Consider the following 26,093-nt stretch of genomic DNA (forward strand, 5'->3'; position numbering starts at 1 on the left):
CTTTGTGACCTAGTCTAAAGAACACAGACTATTTACTATTAACAAATTATTAATAGTTTTTTGCACTAAATTTCCTTTGATGTTTTGATAATAAATGAGTAAAATTTAAATTCAAAGTTACACTCAAACTTGTAAATGTGCAAATTTGCCCAGTGTTTATAAATGAGCCCCACTAAGTCTGCCCAGGAGCAGTAAACAATAGCAACTAATAAGATGTTTGCTTTTAAACAGGCAACCAGTAAATGCTCCCTGCTGATTGTCTGCTATGGGTTACTGTTCCTTGGCAAATTTTAGGGGTTATTTAATTAAGTTTGGTTAGGAGCAGTAACTTATAGCAACCAATCAGCAAGTGGAATTTACTGGTCACCTGTTTAAAAGAAAATATCTTATTGGTTGCTATGGGTTTTGCTATGGGTTACTGTTACTGGGCAAATTGGTGCCTTTTATTACATAAACCTATTTGTTTGTCCAGGTGCAGTAACCTATAACAACAAATTAGATGTTTGCTTTTAAACAGGTGGACAGTACATCTTACCTGCTCATTTGTTGTATAGAATATTTGCTATGTAGTACATAAATAACACTAATCCTGATTACATTGTATTTCTAAACTGTACTTCATAATGGCACTTTAAACCAGATTTTAGGGTTAACAGCAAAGCTGCTTAGTTAAATGAGCAGTAAATAATTAGGATTATCTGTTTTCTTTTTCCCTACTGTTGCTACTGAGTGACGCTTGTGGGAAAAGGAACCCAGAGCAGACATAATTTCCCCTGTGCTGTTTCAGCAGTACTACAATAAGGATGAAACAGAAAGTAATAACAAGCCAACATTGTGAGTGATCTACTGACAGTAAAAAAAAAAATGCAAACAGCATGCTAACTAACATCCCTTGGAGTTTCCACTGTGTTACCCACTGGGGAGCTTTTCAGGCTGTATCGAAAAAACTGTTTATCATTACTCAAAGCACATTTTTCTCCACAAATTAGCTTTCATATATTATATATATTACGTGACGGCATCAATATCAAATCATTGCAATACTTGGCTGTTATATATATATAGGGCATGAAGATTTGACCTATTTTGTGTGCAAGTCTTGCTAGGCCTAACCTGTTTATAGCTTTCCAAGTGGAAGCCTTTAGCTCTTTCATCTGGCTTCTTGTCTGCAGCCATTCTTATCGGCATTTATATTAGAAATGTTCCCAGTCTCATCAGGGTCTTTATATTCATATTTTATTCGTACAAAACTGTTACATTTTAAAACTACGATTTTAAGGTTTTTGTATTCTTATTTGGATACTCTGCAGTTTTTTTGGGTTTTTTTTTTTTAAATTAGGCTGTTTTAATAAATTACTTGGCATTCATGGTTTAAAAAAACCACTACAATCAGAAAGCTGATATGTAGGCCTCCAAGTGATCTACAACCATACCACAATATACAATATAAGTCTGCCTAGTAGGGGAGCCTTGTCCTTTTTGGGTCCATAATCTGAGACTCTCCCACCAAAACAGAAGCAGTGTGGAGTTATATATAATAATGTAATTGTCTTAGGTTTCCACCATTTGTTACAGATCAGTATAAATTCTATTCAAACTGATTGTGGAATCTGTATAAATCTGTGGAAGCTTGTATCTGTAGTATTTAATCAAGCTAGACAGAAACAGTACCTAAAAAAGACGAGCAGCTAATAGAGCACGGCTGGGAGTTTTCATAAATAGATATCTTCTGTGTACATTCTCAGAAATTGTAATGAGAGGTCCTGGTGAAAGCAGGTCATCCAATCAACCATAAAGTGTGTATGTGATAGATGTAAGCTCCACTGGGGTAGGGACTCATGTCAGTCATCTCTATAAAAACCTGAGGTACGTGTTGGTGTATATGAATAAAGGATAATAATAAGTGGGATATAGATTAATATAAATTGATGATGAAGTATAATTGACTGTTTATCAGAGTGTGTCTCCAGAATACATATCTCTAGTTAATTTGTACGGCTGCTGCTGTTTGTCAAAAGAATTCCACCCTGGAGGATATTTGCTCCAGATTCACTTCAGCGCCTACATATGCTAACTGATTGGAGTGTAATATTTCATCTCGGTTCCGGAGCACAGACCTGCCTCATTATCATAGTTTATCTAGACCTGATTTTTGACATTACTCATGTGGTGCCGATTTTTTTGAAAAACTGGTTCGCATTACACTATTGGTTCTAAAATAATCTTTGCTTATTTTCATGCTGGCATTTATTTACATGATGAACAACTTCTTGAAGAGATTTTAAAATTGTTTCCAGAAAGAAATTATCCCTGGAAGAGAAAATGTGTAGGAAAAGAAAAGTGAAACAGCCTGAATGTGTGACCCCAGCAGTGGAACAAATGTTACATATCTATTTTTCCTAGGAACGGATAGGTTGCAAGAAGCTTCTGTCGGCAGCTTGCACAGATCTTTTGCAAAGTATGTTTCTTTATTGTGGCTCTAGGGAGCTTATCTTGGTATGTGTTCTCAGGAGAGCTCATTTGTTCCAAGACAGCAGGAATACTAAAAATATTCTAATATCCAATTATGTTGTATTTACAGAGGAAACATATTTTCTGAGACTTGTAAAAAGATAAGTATGAATATAAAGAGAAAATAGTATCAATACTCAAGAGCTTACAGTCTAAACTGCAACCAAACTAATTAAAAATGCAATAACTAAACATACATGCACACATAAACACATTTGTTTTATTTCACCACATTTGCTGACCACTTGCTTGTCAAGAGGTAACATTAAGTAATAAACTCAGCTTAATAAACTAGATTTTGTAAAAGCATCTTAAATGTTATTGCTACTAATTCTTAAATAAAAAATATTTGTCACCAAATTAGAGGCTATCATTCTTTAACACTAGTTTATTATGTCTTCAGAAGACAATAATATACTGTATTTCAATAGCTCTTTCCTAAGCATGATAGAAATATCCAATATTGTTACTGAACTTGGCTGTTTTTATACTCTTTTGGTGTTAAATAGTATCTATCTCCTTTGCATATGTGATTATTAGTGGATATTCCTGTCCATCATGGCTTTTATGGAGCCTTGGAGTCTGACAAGGATTGGTAAGACACAAGCTGAACATCGCTAATGTACTGTATGTGCTTAATATATCCCAGATAGATTAGACTTGGTGTCCTCTTCGCTAAAAATTGCAAGCACTATACTACAGTCTATATTCTTCTTACCATTTTATAATAAAGTATTTCCTTTGGTTTAATACAGGGGTCAAACCTTTTTAACTTGTGAGCAACATTTAAATATAAAACATGTTAGGGAGCAACTCAACCATGAAAAATGTTCCTAGGGGATGCCCAAATAGGGCTGTGATTGGTTATTTGTGGACTGGCAGCCTACAGGAGGCTCTGTTTGGCAGTACACATGGTTTTATGCCTCCAAAATGTACCTCCAAAAATAAATTTAAAAATGGACGCCTGCATTGATGCCACTGGGAGCAAATCAGAGGGGTTGGTGAGCAACATATTGCTCGCGAGTCACTGGTTGGGGAACTCTGGTTTAATAAATATGACTGCATTACAACCGAAGCCAACCTACAAGCAGGAATTTCCTATAGTATATTAAAGGACTGAAAGTTATTTTACTTTTAAGCCCACCATTAATACCAATATGTTCGTCATAAAAGGTGAAAAGACAATTTTCCACAATTTGGTTCATCTGTATGTGAACAAAGGAAGTCTCATTTACATCATTATACTGCTTTCGCTGGTACCGCACTAAAGCTTACCCATGTGACAGGCTCCAGTAACTGGGTCGCATTTATCATCATGGCAGTTACAATATTGGTCACAATTAACACCGAATTGCCCTGGTGGACACGTCATGTTGCAGCTGTAGATAAAAGAAAACAGGTTTGTTACAATGCCATTAACTGACAATATGATTTGCTGGCTCCTGCTATATGTGTTATAAGGAAAATGAACCTATGTTTTACAGCAATATGGGCAGAATATATATTGCAATATATGGACAAACAATTCCTGTTTGGCTTACAGGGGAAGGAATTTTAGTAGCTTTTTTGCATAAATTGATATGGGTGAAAGCGTAGGATACTGTTTTCTGCCAGTTTATAAAGCAACCTGGTTCAGGTGCAGGTACAGGTTCTGTAGGGACCAAAGCTTTTATTGTAGCCCAGAAAAAAAACATATTTATTACTGTTCAGTACATCAGCAGACACCATGTTACATTTGTACAAGATGACAATGGTATATGGTTCATATTGTCAAAAAAAAATAAACCATAGCAATACAGACTTTCCTAGGTTTTTATATATTTTCCCTATTAATAACAAGCATCATTTTTATTGGCTAGGCCGGTATAATACTGGTCAGGTGGCAACCCTAAGCCCTCTGCATGAAAATTCATTGTGACCAAATTTTATCCTTTGGAAAAGACTAAACTCCATGTATAGACAGAGGTCATACAGACAGCAACAAGAGGTCCTCTGTACTCACCCATTATCAATATATATAGGACATTCTGTGCATTAAGCCACCAAAATATGCCCCCATCCTTTTAGCAAAACAGAGATTGTTTGTCCATATATTGCAATATATTCAAGCTGGCCAACTACGTCAAAGTCATCTGTGGTCTGGCCAGTCCTACACTTACATATGCGATTCAATTCTACTGCTTCAATATATATTTAACAAAGGGACTAAATTTTACCTGCAACTTACTTGCTTTTAAAGGAACAGTAACACCAAAAAATGAAAGTGTATAAAAGTAACTAAAATATAATGTGCTGCTGCCCTGCACTGGTAAAAGTTGTGTGTTTACTTCAGAAAGTCTACTATAATTTATATAAATAAGCTGCTATGTAGCCATGGAGGCAGCCATTCAAAGGAGAAAAGGCACAGGCACATAGCAGATAACAGATAAAACACTATTGTATTCTACAGAACTTATCTGTTATCTGCTATGTAACCTGTGCCTTTTCTCCTTTTTTCCAGCTTGAATGGCTGCCCCCGTGGCTACACAGCAGCTTATTATATAAATTATAGTAGTGTTTCTGAGGCAGACACACCAGTTTTACCAGTGCAGGGCAACAGTACATTATATTTGTATTACTTTAAAGCTCTTTCATTTTTTGGTGTTACTGTTCCTTTAAGGTTAAAACCCCCAAATGATTGCTCTTTTGTTGGCTCACTGGGATCACCTGACTGTAGCTTTGACATAGCTGTCCAGCTTGACGTATATTACTATATTTGCAGTATAAAACATTTTTTGGTAGCTCAATGCACAGAATCTCTTAATGTCCTATATATATTAATAATGGATGAATGTAAGAGGATCTCTTGTTGCTCTCTGTATGAATTTTGTGGCACCCCCGCCTAATTAAAAAATGTAGTGGTGAGCACAACTTTACCTTGTTTGCTATAATGTATTGGCAGAGGTGTACCAGTATGTTTATTAACACCTCTATTTAGTTGCATGGCTCTGGAAGCTCAAGTCTTTAACCAGCATGCACCATATTTGCTTACATCACAAACCAAACTTGCATAGAAAGTTCCCCTACTGGAGTAGCATGTAGGTAAGTAAAATGAACTACAAGTACAGAACAAAGCCCTATGGTGCATATCATTCTTGCAATGGGCAGCAGGGTTGCCATTAATTTACAAGGCCGGTAAAAATCATGATTGATATCAATGTTATTAATTGGGAAAAAAGGAAAAAATATAGGAAGGCTAGTATTTTTTGCAGAAAAGTTGGCAACTGTATTAGCAAGGCCATGGTTTAAAAGCTTTTGTGCACTGTCAGTCCTCAATAGGTAAAAGTTAGAACATATATTTATTTAGTTGTCTATTAATGATCATAATAGATTAGATTGAGCACTATAGGTAGGGACCATCTTCGTCTGAGTATCTCAACACATCATTTTTGTAACTTATTTTTCTTATTTATAGGAAGGGCTGTCTTTAGCTTTGTTTCTTCCAATCTTCAATTTTTTACTTGATATGTGCTGTATATGTATATATATATATATATATACATACATATATATACACAACATATATGTATGTATTGTAAATGCCAATGAAACAGTGGAAACAGTGCCCATCTTATAGCATCATTTTAATTTTTAAATCAATAACTTCTAGACACAAGAGTGTCCCTTGTTAAAACAAACTGTATCTACATTTGGTTAAAATAACATGCCTTTAACTTTCCAAAAATAAATAAGAAATATGCCTAAAAATCATCACTGCATTCTTTGGAAATTCATTTCATTTAGAAGCCAAAAGCAATAAAGCATTTGACTGCTTTAAAAATAAATTTCAGTTAATATAATTGATTGCGATAGATGGGTATATTAATGCCTTTAAGAGGGGTTTGGATCATTTCTTTAATAAGCATAATGTCCAAGGCTATTGTGATACAATTAGAAATAGATATATATTTGTACTGTATATATAGTTTATATATGTGAGGTTGGTATGAGTATGTGTATATATGTGCATTGGGGTTCATTTGGAGGGGTTTTAACCCAACTTAATTATGTAACTATGTAATTATAGATCAGCTGTGACATTTTAGCCAATCAGTTTCCAGTCCAGAAGTAAAAGCGTTACCAAAAGGGAAGAAAACACACCTTGTATACAACAGCTGTTCTAGCATTTGCCATATTGCTCAGATTTCCATTTAAGGTCTAATAAAATACTCAAATTAAAACACAGAAGAATGCTAACCATGATGTTTAGTTATGAATCTGCTTCTATTCCAATACAGATTTGCTTGTAACAGCAGTTTGTAATAGCAGTATGGAAGTTTTGCATGTTGTCCCCTAGACAACAAGAAATACCCATTTATTGACGGGCATGGATTTGTGGCAAATTTTTTGGCAGAGAAAAAACTCCCATTGACTTTAATGTATTTGAGGTGAGAAGAAAGTTTTGCACATTTAAAAAGATGCATACCCAAGAAAAAATTGTTGCACTTAAGAAAAAAAACTAAACAGATACGCTTATCACTAATTATATTGCACGTATTTGCTGTAAGGCTGTTTAAAGTACATTTCTGCAGACCTGGGTATCCAGCAGTTCACTACAAAGAAGATCCACATTGCACACATTAATGGTGGGTTTTGTTTCATATCATGCATTGAAAAGGGATCAAAGTGCTCATAAGATGATGTGCATATCTATAAAATACCGAGCAGCAATAACAGAGGGGGAAAAAGAGAAACAGCTGCAAACATGAAGAGACATCATGTGGTTAACTGTTTTATCAAGATGACATTTCCTCATCTCTAAAAAACACACGGCTAATATTTTTCCAGCCGAGTGTTTATTGCAGGCTCTTTGAACAATGAATTTTATGTTCAAGAAATCTTTTCCTTGTATGCATTACATGGCCAGTCTATCCCAAATGTGATAAACTCCGCATATTTACAAAGCCTACATTTTTTAAAATGGTGAATACTGAGTCCATCTAACCAGCTAACAAGCTTTACGGTGTTCTCTGTAAGAGACATTTTGCAAACTTATTACACAGGTAAAGGCCATAGTATAATAATAATAATATAAAGTAGTTATAGGATCTATTATCCATAATGCTTGGGCCCGGGGGTTTTCTGTAAGTTGGATCAACATATCTTAAGTTATTTATACATTAAATAAACCAATTGCTTTGCCACCAATATGGATTGTTGAAGCTTAGTTATCATCAAGTAGAAGCTACTGTTTTGTTATTAAAGAGAAAAAGGTTATCATTTTTAAAAGCTAACAAAATTTGTAGGAAACCTACTAAACACAATACTCAGTCCTTTTATTATGTGTTCACTGTATGACAATAAAATCAGCCTGTTATTATGAAAATGAGTCAAGTTAGCAAAACAGTTATTTTGAGTGAATGGTATTAATCAGCCAAAGCACTTTTTTTCTTGACAGCTTTTTATGAAAAGTAACAATTGTGCAATGTATATACAGGCACTAAGTAGGCACTTACGCAGATTAGAAATTAACTATTAAGAGTTACTGTGCTCATTTTTACTTTCTCTCATGATAAGAGAGTGATCCAGCCCCACACACTGCTATAGCTGTACTTTATACTGTACATGTCTTTCTATTGCCCCCACACACTTTTTCAAATATTCTTTCCTGTGCTGATTTCTGTCATTCTGAACCCAAGACTGTAATCTCCAAAGCATGACCAAAGGCAAGTAAACTCCGATGCAATTGGTCAACCAAAATATATCTTAATGAATCCTTTCCTGTCTATCACATCAGCAAGATCTGAGACTGTAAATGGCACCCTGTAGCATGTAACCATAATACATGCATCAGGGTTTCTTGGAGAAAGGCCCAGTAAATGAATAAAGCCTTTCATAAACATAATAACGGGCATTAGACATATAAATATATAAACATATGTTCTACTGTTAAATTTGTAGAACATAATTAGAGAACAACTGAACATTAAATACCCAATACTGCATGCCTCGGTGTATTTACGGCATCGCAAACACAGCTATTACATTTACCTGAAGCGTGAGACAGGTGTGTTAAGATCAGCCTTTGAGAAAACCTTACCCTATGCAGACCCAGAAAAAGTAACCTCTCAAGAATTCTCATTGGCTGGTTAAAAAGTCAAATTAGAGAGGAAATTACTTTCAGAGGTCATTACATGTATGTTTAAACATACAAAAAAAATCCATATAATTTCATTTGACAATCAAAACATCAAATAATTTACTATGCTAGAAAATCCAAAAACACAACATTACAAGAAGAAGAATGAAGTGACATACTTTACTTAAAGGGGATCTATTGTTGTATTTCAAAGCTAATTCTATTGTGTCCATCAAGCAAGCAGGTACCATTTTGACTATGCTTTGCAATCCCTAAATCTTATGTATGCGCCAGACCTAATTCACAAGGCCAAGCACAGGCTATACATGATTATAGAGCGTGAGGACATGGGCAACATGAGCAATGGAAGGAAAGCAACATATGATTTGGTGGCTGAGAGCTTTAAATAAGTTTATTAAAACAATTATAGTTTAATATTTAAAGGTACTTTATAATACTCATAGTACTTTATAGCTCATGGTCTTCCTGCCCAAACCTGGCCCTCCTCCTCCTTTCACCATTACTATTGATGGCATGACCATCAACCCTGTAAATTCTGCACGCTGCCTTGGGGTTATCTTTGACCAGTCTCTCTCCTTCTCTAACCATATTAATAACACTGCCAAAACCTGCCGCTTTTTCCTCCGCAATATTGCCAAGATACGCCCATTTCTTTCACAAGCAACAGCTAAAACACTAATCCATGCCCTTATCCTTTCCCGCTTAGATAACTGCAATCTCCTACTAACCGGCCTCCCAGACTCCCACCTCTCTCCCCTGCAATCAATTTTAAACTCTGCTGCAAGGATCCTCCTGCTCTCTCCTAAGAGGGATCCTGCTCAGCCTCATTTAAGCTCACTAGCATGGCTGCCTGTCAAGCAAAGGATAGCTTACAAAATCCTTCTGCTGACATTCAAAGCCCTTCACTCCTCTGCTCCTCACTACATTTCTTCACTGGTCTCCCTACATGTTCCTGGTCGTCTCCTCCACTCCTCTCAGAGCCTCCGTCTTTTTACACCATCCACACCCACTGCGCTCTCTCACCCACTCTCTTTAAGAAAAAACTCAGCTGTTACCTTCTGGAGCACTAAAACATTATTTTGCCCAGTCCTGCGCTTAAGGGCAAATGCCCATACCTGGTGCACTCTTACCTTCCAGTTTGTGCCTGTATGTTACCCAACCACTCAGATTGTAAGCTCTACGGGGCAGGGACCTCCTTCCTACTGTGTCTCATACCACGTGGCACTTATGTGTATATATATATATATATATATATACACATATATGTATTTATTGTATTTATTTATTATATCACTTGTCCTCCCTGTGTGTAATTTTGTATTCTGTAAGACTGTACAGCGCTGCGTACCCTTGTGGCGCTTTATAAATAAAGTTATACATACATCTTTTTATCTTTAGGTGACAGGCAACATTACATCAGTACATCAGTAATCTTCGTTTACCAGCTTACATGGCTGCACACAATTCCCACTTCCCCTTACAAGTTAAACTTGGACTTTCGCTGTATAAAGAATACGTTACAAAAATAAACTGCATAAAGCTACCAACAGCAGTTAGAAAAGGAGTACTACTAGGCATTCAGCTAAGCCACAAAACCAAAACTGAAGCCAGATACAATGAAAGCTCATTTTTACATACACTTTTGTTTTTCCTTATTTTACACCATTTTTTGTGGTCCCACCAATATATAATGCATTTTCCTGTTTTTTACATGTTTTACCATTTTTTTCATGTCCCCTGTAAAGCATAAAATGGGGGTTCTACTATATTTCTACAGAATATTTATATCTACTTGTTTTGGGTAATACAATAAAACCTATGTAAAGTTATCATACACTTTTACAAAACATTGACATATTCAAATACAATTCAAAACTGAATATATGAAGATAATTTATGAACACAGGTGTTTAACTGTAGGACTGTTTCTGCTAGGAACCGTTTCAGCAGTACATTGATTGATATTAACAACTGTACATGTGCAACTTAGCACCTATGTTCGTAAATCTGTCCTCATTTTTGCTTTTCAGAGATGTAATAGTGGCAAACATGATTGCATATCCTACAGAATGGTTTTGTGTATGAGAAGTTCACTTGCTATGCTTATGAGCCTTTACAAATTATATCAAAGGAACTAGAGGCAACAGGAAACACAAGGCAAATCAGTGATACAATACATGTGATACTATAAGGCAGCGTATAATAGGGGTCATCAAATGCCAAAGTAATTAAAGCCTGCAACTTCAAAGATATGTTCATCATATGATTTTCTGGATCCAATATGACTACAAATATGCTTTCATTTACTGTGAGCTTTACATGATGTTAGAACGTTATAACATCCTAGAGGGGCAAAAGAATTCCTCGAGATTGGATTCAAATTTAATAACAACGAGAAGGCACAAATTCCATCTTCCATTTATTACACACTTTTGTGTTTTACTTTCATCATATTTTATGAGCATAGAAATGAATTTAAGTGTGCATAAAAGCACTTCAAAGGCCTTTCTGGTTAGTGAGATACCTAACCTTTGCCCTAATTGTTATTGTTTCCATACTGAACAATAAAATATGTCAGTAAGGACACTATCATGTATTACCACTTTTTAAATAAGGACCATTTTGGTGTAGGCAGACACAGAGCTATTATTTGGGTACCAGTCATTTGTATATGAAATTACCCCCTGTGCATTGGTGGCCAACAGTTGCAAGCATCATGCAATAACATTAAATTGCCAAGCTGATAAGTCCAATAAGAACTGATGGAAAAGGGTGCATAGTGAACCTTAGTATTCCAAGTCTATTTATGATCTTTAAGCACTTTAATCTTTAAGGGAAGGGTCCAGTTAGTGTACAGGAAGTGGTAATATGTTTACAAAAGGCAATTTGCTTTTCTTTTACAGTTTAGAAGAGGGTGTATTATTTAATTGCTTTATTCTGCATCTCTAACTATTAGCTGGTTGCCACTGACCCACTGGCTCTTACTTTCATAAGCACTGAGAGATCTTCATTTACCACGTCCCCTTATTATATATTATAATGAGAAAAGAATTGCATTATGATCATGAATAACTTCTTTGCAGTGGTTCACAAACCTGGGGTATATTAAGGGCCACATTTTGAGAAAGTCATTTTGAGAAATACAAGACTTACTATGGCCCATAAGAGCCTGCACTGCAGAGACATTTCCCAGTCTCAAAATGACACTCCCCATTGAAGCAGTCACTACAGACAAAGGCACACTCCTCTCCATACGTTCCATTGCGGCATTTTGTTTCACATCTAATTTGAAAAAAAAAAGTAAAGAGTTTTCATTGTTTAGCATCGTTTCTGCCTGTAAAGGGCATCAACATAACAAAAAAGCAAGAAATAAAAAAAAAAAGCCACACAGTATGAAAACAATATAAATAAGCTGAACCACGTTCCATAAAGCAACCAAGGGTTGAACTTGATGGACTCTGTTGTTTTTTTCAACCCTATGTAACTATGTAACCAAGACAGCAAGCTGACAAGATAGATTTAGCACTTCTCCAGATTGTTCTTCTAAGGGATAATACCACCCCTATGTTACAAGGTTCTGACACTTCTGAAGAGAAAAAAATTTGAGTTGTACATACCTAGATTTCTGAATGGGGACTATATTAAATACCATAGTAGTGGGAAAGGAGAAATGTTTAATTCCTATTTAGCCATTTTAGGTACTGTGGAAATAAAACAATAAAAAAGAAACACTGGGCATAAAGGTGTACCTTTTTGTGTCAATACAATCTTGCCTTTCATGTGCCTTTAGTCTGATTTGTGGAACAACCTTGTGATTAAAACAAAACATTTACTATTGTGTATAGGTTCACCACAACTCTAAAAAAAGTGTGTGACAACATGGCCATGCTCAATGTGATGGAATGGATTAAAGAGCACAGATATTTATAAGACAAAATGCATTTTGCAGCTAATTTTCCAACTGCAATTGTAAGTAAATGGCCGTCCATGGAATGAAGACATCTTGACCATGTTTGGAAACCCATAGCAGCCAATGAGATTTTTGTTTTTAGAGGTAGATGGCATACTAAACAAGTAGCAGTTTGCACCAACATTTTACACTGTGAATAGAGTGCTTCTTAGATGAATAAGTCCTAGCATGTCTTAAATGTACTCTATGTCAAGAAAGAGTCTTTAGGAACACTTCTTACCGATCACCGATCCAGCCAGGATTGCAGTGGGAACATTTTCCATTAATGTGGTTGCAAGTGTGCCCATCTTTGCACGGTGGGCACACTTTCTCACAAGCCTCGCCATAGAAGCCTTCGGAGCAGACTTGGTCACATTTAGTTCCATTCCAGCCAGCTTCACATGCAATGCATCTTCCGTCAGCAATAGTACAAGGCTGCTGTCCTTTGCATTGACCACATCTAAAAATGGTTGAAACAAAAGTGTTACTGAGTCCCTGATGATCATTTTGCAAAAGGGGTTTCCCCCCCCCCAAAAAAAACAATAAGTATGATATAACATTCTAAAATAATCTGTGATCAGTGTACATTTTTTATTCCTTTGGAACTGTTAACATTTTTTTTGTTGTGCAACTGTCAAGCTTACATTTTTTTCAACTACATTCTGGTTGCTAGTGTGAAAGCAAACAGGCAGAAAATTAGAAGTCATAATGAAAAATGACTGAAAAGGTACTCAATGCAAAGTACCTATAACACTGAATCATGTAGCTTGGGTTAGTGTCTCCAGCAACCAAAGAACATTTTGAAGGCTAGAAAGAGGCATGGTAGGAAGAGAAAAAGTTGTTAGCTATGTGCCAGTCATGTTTGTGGACTTTCCCATTTAAGCAAAAAAAAGCTCTCCCACTATCTTCCAGTAAGTAAGCCTGTGTTGGGCAACACTGAGTTCATGGGGGGAGATTTTCAAAGTCTAATGTGTTTTAAGAATTCTTACCTTTTCCTGCAGCCTTGTCCATAAAGTCCTGCAGGGCAAGGCTCACGACAAAATTTCCCCCTATAACCTGGGTCACATGTGCAAGTTCCATCAGCTTGGTTGCATTTGCCTTTGGCACACTGGCAAACTCTTTCACAACGTGGGCCCCACAATCGCTCCCGGCATTGGCAACGCCCAGTTAGTTGTTCACATGGAGAATTGTTACAAGAACACTGGTTATTACAGCTGCGGGCCCACCATCCAGGTTGGCAGATACACCTTCCAGTTGCCTGGTCACACTGTGAGTTGGTACTGCAGTAGCAAGCACTTGAACACTGAGGACCCCACCAACTGGGCTCACAGGTGCACTTCCCGGTCTCTTGGTCACATCTTCCATGTTTGCACAGACAGGGGGTCTCACAGTTGGGCCCCCAGCGATTTAAATTGCATGTACATTGCCCAACAACATCATCACAATGGCCATTGGGATAACAGGAACATTTTTCTTTACAGTCTGGACCCCAAAACTGCCTAGGACATTCTAGAATAAAAGAAAATATACACAAAACAACATGTTATTTGTCACAAAGTTTTTCAATGTGTGTCATGAGGGAAACGCATGACTTGCCTTTGGCTTATAAAGAAAGTTATCTACAGTGGCGGTACAGTTGCTAGTAGGATATATGCTTAGGATATATATATTAAGGCAAGAAATCCATTTTTCCAAGTGCAGTTCTAAAAATGCTCAGAGAGATAAATGCTTATCATGTTACTGCAATTGATATATCGGAATATGTATAACTCTTGATATTCCTTAATAAACGTTGAATAAACAAACAAACACACACAAAAAAATAAGATAATCTTATAAGAAGATGAGTGATTGTTATATCTATTTATGTAAATTTCAGTAAGAAAATCAGATTGCTTGCAGCTCCCATGCTCTACAGAGGCTTTCAAAATCTGACATCAAAAATGACTTCAAAATTCTCCATCTGTGTTTGGGTTCCTTTTTTTTCTACAAAACCTAAGGTCCAAAAAATCCTATACTAATTTTCACATCTTCTTAAAACTATAGAGAAAATACTAATTAAAACTGTAAAAGGAAAGTAAACTGAATTTGTGCCTTTCAAGTGACCTACCTGTTCTACTGCTATGCAATGTTTAACTAATGCTGGTTTAAACAAGCTGCGGTGCCCTTCTGTGTATAAAAAAAAGCATTACTGAATAGGAAATCTGGCACTCGCTAATTCTACTGAAATTGAACATGCAGGGCAATGAATAAAGAGTCTACTACAACAGGACACTGAATAAGCATGCACATAAGGGCTACATTCCCATCAATCCCCATTGCAATTTTTCAAACATAAGGAATATGTATATAAAATCAAAGGTTTGTTTTTTTTGTGTGGCCAAATGTCCTGGTGATACTCTGCAGGCCTCTTATGGTTTGTTTATGAGCAGAGAGCTGGAAGCATGGATTAAGATACTGTTGTAGCTCAGAGTCAATGGATAATCCAATCATTGAACAAAACTCCATTACCAGATCAGATCTTTGAGACAGAAACAGCAAAGTGATTGACAGAAGTGAAAGGGGACATGAAGTATTACAAGATAAGGTTGTACTGTGTTGTAACTGTGCTGCGTTTCACAAACAGAGCTTACTCAACCTACTTGTATTTACTGTAAATTCAGATAAATGAAACTTTATGAGCATTACACCTGAAAAAAACATTAAGACCTTGTTTTTTTCAAGGTCCACCTTGTCCATGAATAAATATTAATAGAAGCCCACTGTTACAGCAGAGGGTTACAGCAGAATTAGAAAGGTTGTTGTTAGCTTTGTGGAAAGTAGCTTATGAATTTTACTTTAGGCTTCAATATTAAAAGTTTTACATCTGCTCAACTCACTTTTACCATCGGTTTCCTAGTGAGTGTATGTGGGTGCTCAGTTTCTAGTCCTAGTTACTATATTATGACTTATTGTTAACACTTATTTTCTAAGCTTGTGTTTAGGAATATTCCTTTTCATGATTTTAATGTGCTTTATATTGGTAATAGACCTTTCTTGCCCATTCATATTCCCATGGAAAACATAACATACCTTATAAACTACACAGATATATCCTGATGTGTTGTCAACAGCAATACAATGACTTCACCAACAATAATCTTTAAAAAAACAGATCCTGAGTAACCATAACATGAACCATTGTCTCTGAACCTTGGTTTATTATTTATATTTTAGACCATATAGACATAAACAAACCAAGGCAAGGAATGTAAGGAATGCTATTCTTCCTTGGGTCCTTCCTACATATCTCCAGCTATATGGGTTAGTGAACACCATTTACAGTTATGGCTGTAATTTGCTATAAAACTGATTCCCTAATAAAACTAATTAAAAGCACACATCTAGGCACTTTTACCAGATCAGCACATATTGGTGAATATGCTTCTTTACATACTGTAACTAGCCACATAAGGTTTTTTCTTGTATCATGTAACCATTTGAACCATGTAGTTACCTTACTCAGGAATCCACCCATGTGTCATTGCATTTAACAACAACACAGGAAAAAAAAAGTCAAAGCACTGTCAATGCATTTCCAGTAAGAAACTCTCCTCAACATGGTACAAAGTGAAAAACAAGAGAATTCGCCTATATCTCTGACTTCTATATTACAGAACAACAGATTCCCACTAGACATGTGATAGATAAATGTGTTAAGATATATATCAGTTATGTAGACATTCCAACAGCCACTAATTAAGTGGAGCTTCCTGTGAAGCTGTCTGAGAATGGAGAAAGGAGTGGGGTAGAATGGGGTATAACTGAGAAGCTTAGAAACATAGTGGGGCAAGTTTGGGCAGACATGAGACATCGCCAAAAATGTCCATGGATTCAAACCAGAAATACTGACGTTTGGTTTAATCCATATAGCTCAAGTTATTATATTTTATTTACAAAGCCCTGACAAAATAATTCACATCACTCCCTGCCCCACTAGAGCTTGCATTCTAAGGACTCTATTATATACTACGGTCAGTTCTATTACAAGCGAGTTGACCTTTCTGTATGTTCATTCATTTATAATTTTAGATTTGAAAACTAGAATTAAAAAAAAAAAATTCTTTTAATTTTGCCAGGACAACTCCCATTGACTACTATATGAATATAAACTTGCAAGCTTTAAGATGTTTTACATTCAAGTTTTTTTGCACTGAAAACCTTCAAGTTTTGGAAACCCTAATTTGAATTTGTGATTAAATTATGAAACGATCCCTTATCTGAGACAACCCCAGGCCCCAAGCATTCTGGAGGATTCCTTTTTAAACCTTGCCAAACATTCTTTCACAATATTTTCTAGTAAACACTGTATACAATAGCCTTGCAAAATCACCCTCTTTGTGATGGTCACATGAGTGTCCAACATGCACACTGCAATCCTTTGTCCTTCATCTAAATTGTGTAAGAATAGTTTGTCCAATTTCACTTCCATGTACTTGGCAGGTGCTAGACAGGTCTTAGTGAAGTACACAGGCATGTGGAGAAGTTTATTCTCTATGGGGAGATTTGGATATATGAGTTTAATAATGCCAATCTCAAAAGCATGCCCCTCATGTTTCTTGGAAAATATAGATGTTTGATATTAATGCAAAGTGCTGAGTAACATTCTTGGGCTATATAAAAAAAACAATGGTAAAGAAAGGTATGATAAAACATTTGAGTAAACAAAAGTTTTAATATTGCATCAGGTATGGCTATATTGGGGAATCCTTTTAGAGTTACAGGTTGCCTCTCTTCATCTGTTGCTAAGCTACTGAACTACAAACCCTAACATCCAAAGAAACACAACATTTGAAACAATTTTACAGTTTTGGAAGACGTTGATGAAAAGACTAGAAGAGATTAGGTATTGGCAATGATTTCCACAGGGAATAAAGTTGAGCTACAGTTTTCCATCATCCTCTTCCACACATACAGTATAAGTTGTTGATCACTCTTTCCCAGAAGCTGGCTAAGCTCAAATAAGATTGTTGGGAATTCTGGTCATTTCTGACTTTTGTGACTACATGGCCACATGGCTGAAAGGTGGGGACTAGAAGCATTCTGATCAACCTACATCCAGGCTAATTTCGTTGTTAGAGAAAGACTGGAATCAGTGCATGTGCTCACACCAGACTCTTAATAAATGCTCTCTAAAAAGACTGAACGCTCACATAACACAGAAATTAAGAACCCTTGGGACTACCTTTAGACTAAATGAAAGTGTCAAATGTCAAGACATGGGAGCAGATGTATTTTCATTAGAAAGAGCAGCAACACTAGTTTATATCATACATATGTGAAGCCTTTCTTTGTTTGGTGTCAGTAAAGTAAAATTAACTGCTTGGTCAACTATTGCCTCTAATCCAGATTTAGCATCTAAAATGAGCAGGGCTTACTAGATCAGGGTTCCATGCTGGTCCGGCCCCAACAGGATGTGGTTGGTGTGCAGCACACAGTGGCCAATTGTATCACTATTTAAAAATTAAATGTTGGTGGGTATCACTGAAATATATATCAGTATCATCCTTGCTTATGTTCATAATAAAACAGTTTAAAAAGCAAAAGGAAGCTAGGACTTACTTGTTTCGCAGTTTGCACCAAAATATCCATGGCGGCAACGGCATTCATTGGGCCTTACGCAGACTTCATTCTCCTTACATGTAAAGTTGCCCTCACATATTGCTAAAGAAGAACATGGAAAGGATAGCTGAATTACACAGTGCTATCTATAAGTCTCAAAGTGATACAATGGAAAGGACTATAGCACGGGTCCCCAACATGTCTTACTCGTGAGCCACAGTCAAATGTAAAAAGAGCAACATAAGTATCATAAAAGTAAATGGAGGTGCCAAATAAGGGAAAGATTGGCCATTGACTAGCACATGTATTGCCAACCATATCACAATGTTAAAATGCCTATATCCTTTTCTCTTTCTCCCTTCTCTTATTTTTTTTTCTTTTAAATGTTGCTTGTTTTTTTAATTACAAAGTCTGGATAGTTTGGTCTCTTGTTTGGAAAGAATTAATTGAATGTCGGGGGACGGTCCTGTTCTATAAATAAAAACTGGAGATAGCAATAGAGATTGTCCAGCACATTGGCAAAAGCAAGTAGAGGCGCAGTACATTTGGCAGGAATTTTAACACGTCAAAAGGAATGTTATAAAAAGCTCTGCAAATCACAGCAGCGATTGCAAGTAACTTGGACTCTGTACATACAGATATCATCAGCTTTAGATCTGGCAGCCTAACATGGGTGGTTCAGAAAGGAAATTGCCTGACTGATTGGCTTAAATCTGCTTACAGAGCATCCGGATAACAGTTATCTGCCAGAAATGCAATTTGTCTAGTAGTAACATAAATTATTTTATGTAGGAAGTAAAACAAATTCCGTGCACATTCCCATTTACACATTTAGCCCACAGTGTCTTGGGAAACAAGCATATAGCTGGGCACAACCTGTTCAATATGGAAAGTGACAAAATGTTATTGTTTTTTTTTTTTCAATTCTTTTGTTATGCCATAAAATGACCTCCCTTCAAACACTTTGCTAAAGAGGAAAACTTAAATAGAATTCTCACTTAAAAAAGAACAAAGTTCCTTGTTGTACAGTCAATAGGGGGGCCTATAAAAAGTCATATGATGGAAGAACCAGTGTTCATAGCAAGATATTGGCTTAGACTTTTCAGTGGCAACGTTCCTGCCTTTCATTTAGGACACATGTGCATGGAGCAGCATGAAATGGCAGAGCTGGAGAAGGATGTGATTAAAGATTGATGAAGCTAATGGAAGCATGCCCTACCGAAGGTTCACTCATCAGCTGATTGGACACCTCACACTGAGACCTCACATTAAGCAGCAATGCTGGTTTTAAGTGGTGACAAAAAAAATACATTTTCCCTGGGCCATAAAAATCACAAAAATCCCTGGAAATACAAAAGACAATAGGCAATGCCAGGCCAATGTCTACTGGTGCCCAAGGCCTGATGTGCAAACATTACCTCCTTGCTTGATCGCAAGCACCCCCTCAATCCCATGGCACAGGTTACTTTAAAGCCCCCCCACCCTGTGCCACTAATCTATCCCCCACCTCGCACATGTCCTCTGTACCAATAATTAATATACTGACCTCCATCCATGCCACTGTGCCCTAGTTAACTGCCTACTCTGCCCAGCCCTAGTTCAGGCCACAGTCAGTTGCCCAAGGAATCCCATTCATTATAGGTATTTACATTAAAATGCACTACCTGCACTTTCATATACTTTACTTAGTACCACTGCTTTCCTTCTTTCCTGAAGGAACCTAGTATACTCATGGAAACCCAGGAGCTACCGCCTTCTCAGAATGTGGCTATAGTTGCAGGGTTCCCATTGTCTTCGTCATTTGCCACAGCACACTTACTCCTGAAAAATGGGGCTCACACATTACTCTTACACTGGGCAGACATCAATTGGAACAGAAGCACAATTGAGCAAATCATGACACATGGGCTGCAACTGCATCAGGCACTTCTCCCCCTGATGACCACAATTATGCTGAAATTCTGGGGGGGAATGCTGCATTATGTGTAAATATGGTGGTTGCTTTTGGAAGTGCACTTTACACAGTATGCTTGCAGCGACTAAATGGCCCCTAATATATTTCTGCATTGCCTGCCTGCAGGAAGGGCAAATGAGCAGTAGCCTGTAGTAAAAGGTTATGCTCCCCACTAACATGCAGGTCTGCACTGGGATTCAAAATAGGCCCTGGAATTTCAACAGAGTCATTTCACAGAGGCCCAAATGGTTCCCCATAGGCCCACTAAATAGTGACAGTCTATGGCACCTTACTGTAGCCCCTCTGACATTTGCCAAAATCCACTGACTACCAGTCTGGGCCTGCTAACAACTATGTAGTTTTGAGAGCCTGTACCTGAAGGAAGTAATGCACTATGGGACTTGTAGGCCATATACTTATTGAACTAGTGGTGCTCTCTCTGGTGCACTTGTATGTTTGTTTGGCCAGCGAGTCATTTATAGTTATTTGATCACCACTGCTTCAACATTGCCTCTGTATGTGAGGAAATCTGTCCGTGCCCCTTTGTGCTCATAACCTATAATTATAATTAATTGAATTGACAAAATTGTTGCCCGAATGCCTTTCTGGCCTGAGCCCATTCATTGTCCCCTGTGATGCCAAAATCTACAATAAAGGCAGCATTTAGGAACTGGAATGTTCCATATGTTTAAAGTAAACCCCATCTGTACATTATATCCAAAATGTGTTTTCCTTAAGTGGAAAGTAAAGTCTTTACAAGAATAGCCTATTAAAGGCATCTAACTTTCCTTTCCCACACGTATAAACTGGAATTAGCCCTGTCATATTATTGCTGTAAGAGAAAATATGTGGGAAATGAATTCTACTTACATTGAACCTAGAATATACAGTATTTTCCTTTAATAATATTGCACAGTCAGAACTAAAGAGGACAATAACTTTGTTCTGACATAATATGATGCACAATTATAACCTACTGTATTTTACCAGGATAACAAGGTTGTGCAAGGTGAGCCATCTGGGCCTGGACTTGAAAGATTGGCTATTTTTTTTACCTTTAGCTTCTGTTGTATTATTATGGTTATAGTTGCAAAGCATTTTAGAATTGCTAAGCATTGCTTCCAAGTTTCATGGTGCTTGCAAACACAGCCATTCGTTTATTAGAAATGTCTACAGTAGGGTGCCGTATGCACCAGGATTCTGCTGGTAGATTATGTATATATATATATATATATATTTAGAATGCTAATACTAACTATGTATACAGTGCATATTTCTGTTCTGTGCCCTGTTTAGCATCCCACATTCACACACAGTGTCTTCCTTATGCTCTCTACAAACTTTCCCAGTTTCAGCTATTTATTTTTGCATTAAAAATCAGTAGTGTGTGTATACAGCTGGCTTCCAGTATGAATTTATACAACTGCTTTCTCAGTGCAGAGTTCATTAGATATTCAGCCAGGAGGCCATTAACTTATATATGGTGTGCTTCTCAAGCAATTTTCTTCCTGTTCTGTGAATGTTTAAGCTGTGTGTAATGCTATAGGATTTGCATTGTGAATGCCTGCCAGGGAAGAACAGAGCCTTCTCTATGCATGCATAGTCATAAAACCTCCTTTTCTGTCCTCCAAAGCAAATATATCACTAGTGGTCATTAACAGTCATCCTAGCATACAGATATCACACGTGTGATAATTAAATATCAGTTCTTATATATCCGTAGTTGCATTTGGTACAGCCACTCCTTTATTATACATAATATTTTTGAATATAGTGTAACATTTTTACAAGTCAGCACCAACTATAGAAAGAGACATTAAGATTTAAGGGGAAAAGTACAAAGTGAACAATTTTTTCTTGCAGGTAATTAATTTCAATGTTGCAAACCCAAAAGAGAACTGAACTACACACCCATCAGCAGAAAACTGATTATACAGGCTTTATTTGCGCTACTGCTTAGTTGAAATGTCTAACTGGAAAAGATGTTATTTTTTCAACAAAAAAACAAACCTTCAAGCCTTACAAAGCAATTTGTGCAACAAAAAATGGTATTACATTCTCTCATTATTAGGTTAATCTTGTACAATGTTGGACCGGGCCCACTTAGCTGCTGTGTGATGCTGCACTGCCTGTAACAAGGAAAGTGGAAAAGAGGCACTGAAAAGAGACTAAAGCAAAATGTGGATTATACAATGCAGAAGGTAGCAGCCAGCAGTAGGACTGGAGCCCATGTGCCCACTGGGACTGGAGCCAATGAAGACCTTCCCCAGTATGTCAGTGGGCCATTCTGACCCTGACTTTGTATTTATCCTGGTTTAGTAACTCATAGGAGTAAGTTAGCAGTCAACATGGGCCTTAGCACACTTTTTAGTATAGCACATGGGATTCAGTTAGCATAATTATGTGTAATATCATCTGTACAAGACGACCATACTAGCAATTATGTAAAAAAGATCCTTCTATTTCAGAAGCATGCTGAAATTATTAATAAAGAAAATTTGCCATAACCCATGGCAGTAATTACTAAGGACATTTCTCCTTTAGATACTTTCCATCCCCTAGGTTCCTGTTAGGAGTTTTCTTGTTTTCATGCAATCATTTTTTTGTGCTCAGAATTACTCTATAACTGCCTGCAGCAACAGCTCTGGCTTCCTGACTGAACTGATTCTCCCCATGATCTTCTTTACTCAATGGAAGTTCTCTCTCTCAGAGGCCAAATAGAGGGTTCTTGCTGAGCTGTGCATGTTTTAAGTGAAAATCTGTCTATATACAAGTAGGGTTGCCACCGAGACAGTAAATCGCTAGTTAAGTTGTTTTACATACAAATTTACTGCCAATGTATTTGCCAGTAATTATGTAATACCCTGTGAAACCCTATCCTCCCCCGGGCAACCCTATACACAAGTCTTCTCAATGCATGGCATTGGTGTCTCTCTAGTCACCAATGTCTAAAACTATGGAATGATGGAAAAAGTATTCTTTGCTGGGTCCCAAGAGGCTCCTTGCCATGCAGCTCTCAGTGTGTGGAATTCATTGGAGCTGCATCATACATTAGGGTTGGCTGAGCAATGCAATTATAGAAGCCCTTTCCCTAGATATATAATGTTGTGCTTGTGCTGGGGCCCCATGGGCACGGGGACTGATTGGGTCCAGTCAGCCCAAGACTGACCCTGTTTAAATGTAAAACCTTGATGATTTTCTAGTAATTTGCCTTTGGAATTTTGGACATCTCTGATATTTTAAGTGCCTCTTTTTAAGGTATAACCAAAATAAGCAAAAGCTAAAATGACATTAATTAAGAACTGCATCAAAGGAACAGTGTGGCATAATATTCTCTGAATAGGGGCCAGGATCTGCGTACATGTGCCCTGCATACTTCAGCATTCCAGCCAAATGAAGGTTTATTTATTGACGAGACACAATGGTCATTTTAATACCTCAGATAACATGCTACTAAAATATACAATTCCCATAATGTAATTCATTTTCTCTTTGGAATTTCCTAATGATTATATCAAGAGTCCTGTACTTTGCTTGTATATACAATAACCTTCACACTTGACCTTATTTATTACTAAAGTACATCTTTCTGCCAGTTTAAGGCTGGCCTACATGGCACGATTCTGATGATTTCTGCCCTCACCAGCTCAGAACTCTAGGCCAAAAGCAAGACTCCTACAGTGGATTAAAGGCTTAACATATCTATGTGAACATGTATACATACAGCCTAAGGCAAATATTTGCCTATTGGTAACATATCAGAGGCACCTTAGTGTATGCATGAAAAGCTGATTATGATCTTTAATGATTAAAATACAATGTATAACACAGTCTTTCTCACATTTTCCAAAATATTACTAAATAGGCCATTATCCAAAACACAAATATGTCAGGTACATGTGTGAATCCTAGGATGCAAATCCTAGGGCTCAAAACGATGTAACATAATATTTTTTTCACCACATACCTATTAAACATTCTTCACCTTGTTGTTTCCATCCTTGGCAGCACACAAACCCCGTTGAGCTGTTAGAGAGAAGACAAAAACCAGAGAAACAACGGCTGTTACAATCGATTACTGACATTCAGTTTAAACTTTCAAGACGGTTTACATTATTCTCCACTCTGACATGGGCTGGAATATATACTTGGCAAAATGTAACAAAAACACATCTATATAGTGTTACACGCAACAATCATTAACATAGGAGAAGCTGGAATGCAAAGTAACTGTAGTCTGACAACTCCATTAAAAATACATTCAATCTTAAGGCTTAAAAGCAAAATCAAAGTTACAGTATATAATTGGCTTTAACAGACTCTGACAACCTCTTTTTTCCCTAAGTGGACACAAAGGTTAGCTGGGAACCGGTAAAAAAGCCTTTAGTTTTATGGTGGCCATACATGATGTACAGTATCCCACTGTTTAGCTGTTATAGTATGAAGGACCATAAATGTTATGGCCACCTTTGTATTGTTCGGTTTGTTTAGGCAGACACCTTGAACTGGAATAGCAGGAACTTAAGAGAAGCTGTGACTCCATTCTACGTACATATTGGTTGGGATGAGCACAAATATACCAAAAATAAAAAAATGAACTGACTGAGGGGAATTAAAAATAACTGGTCATACACAAAGGTCTGCTTGCTTAGCAAGGTGACCAAAAGAGCTCTACCAAAATTGTCAACGGGGAAGGTCAACCAAATTTGGTCAATCAGGAGGGTCAACAATCGGATCAAAATATCACCTATACAGGCTGGTAACAAGAGATCTGCATCAAAAGCTAAGTGGGGTACTCAACCAGAGGCATTTTTTTAACTTGCCCAGTAGACATTGGTGGCCCATATACAATAAGCATAAGTTTAAGAGTTAACAACATGTGTACGTCCAGCTATATTCTACTCTCAGGTCTAGAGGGCCTTAAGTCCAAGATCCCACCCATCATTTATGGTTAGAAATCAAGGTTATTAATGAATTGACAACTCTTCCATCTTAAAACAGTTCTACTTGTGAACTATGTATTTCCGATTAAGCCTTAACAAGGCTAGAATTTTGAGTTCTAGAAACCTAAAAAATACTATCTTGAGAATTGTAGTTATAGTACACTAATACTGACAAAATGTCTTGGATCACTGATGCTCAACATTTGATGGCAGGATCTAACAGCAGGCCAGGTTTTCAATTTAACACACACTTAAGCAAAATGGCAGTTTCAGCAATGCTAATTAGTTACTTAAGTGATAAATACTTATTTCCTTGCTAGACAGTTAATCTCAAAATATTTATTTTGAACACCACTGGATATGAAATGTAGGAATTCAAAAGATGATTTTAAAAGTAAAGGATGACTTAAGTAACAGCAACTGAACAGAAAGAACTTTGCAAATACTAGGTCTAGGTGCTAAAAGATTGGGGCAGAATTGCCCTAAAGGCCTCTTTATGCACCTTTAGTAAATAAAACCTTCCTTGCACCTAAGGGCAAGGCTAACCAGAAATAAAAAGGGGGTGGTGCAAAATGGTGGTGTAAGGGAGCATAATGAAGTATGGTCAGTAAAAATAGGGAGCATAGTAAAAAGTATTCAACATTGTTGGAAGCTTTTCCTTAAAACAAAACATTGTATATTGACACATTACAAGTTTATTGGTACTTTCATAATTAATAAAATGCTTATCTGTAATGTTAAAAATGTGACAATTGCAATAATATTAAGAAGGGAATATTATTCATTTGTTGTGTAAGACAACTGCATTGTAAAGTGATGAGTTCCAACAAGATATACAACATTTTCTGCATCATTTTGCTTAAAAGGATCAAAAGAGATGCGCAAAATGCACAAGCAGGTAAAAGGTTCAAAATCCCCTTTGAAACATACATTGTAGATTAATTACCCAAATTTACTGAGCCATAGGATATTGTAGGATATGGTATAACTGGAGTA

The 26,093-nt window shown here is 36.9% G+C and overlaps 1 protein-coding gene across 2 annotated transcripts in view; it reads right to left on the reverse strand.

Moving 5' to 3' along the window:
* The window catches only part of scarf2 (scavenger receptor class F member 2), a 97,870-nt gene that overhangs the window by 32,359 nt on the left and 39,418 nt on the right, over nucleotides 1-26,093 (reverse strand). For both annotated transcript variants that reach the window (XM_031892065.1, XM_031892061.1), the window contains exons 2-7: nucleotides 24,122-24,180; nucleotides 18,201-18,302; nucleotides 13,589-14,108; nucleotides 12,841-13,059; nucleotides 11,804-11,932; nucleotides 3,787-3,890 (exon numbers count right to left, since the gene is read on the reverse strand). In XM_031892065.1, coding sequence (XP_031747925.1) covers nucleotides 3,787-3,890; nucleotides 11,804-11,932; nucleotides 12,841-13,059; nucleotides 13,589-14,108; nucleotides 18,201-18,302; nucleotides 24,122-24,180 — 1,133 coding nt within the window. The remainder of the gene's footprint in view (nucleotides 1-3,786; nucleotides 3,891-11,803; nucleotides 11,933-12,840; nucleotides 13,060-13,588; nucleotides 14,109-18,200; nucleotides 18,303-24,121; nucleotides 24,181-26,093) is intronic.

The sequence above is a fragment of the Xenopus tropicalis genome, chromosome 1 (genome assembly GCF_000004195.4).
Source record: "Xenopus tropicalis strain Nigerian chromosome 1, UCB_Xtro_10.0, whole genome shotgun sequence".
Lineage (NCBI taxonomy): Eukaryota > Metazoa > Chordata > Amphibia > Anura > Pipidae > Xenopus > Xenopus tropicalis.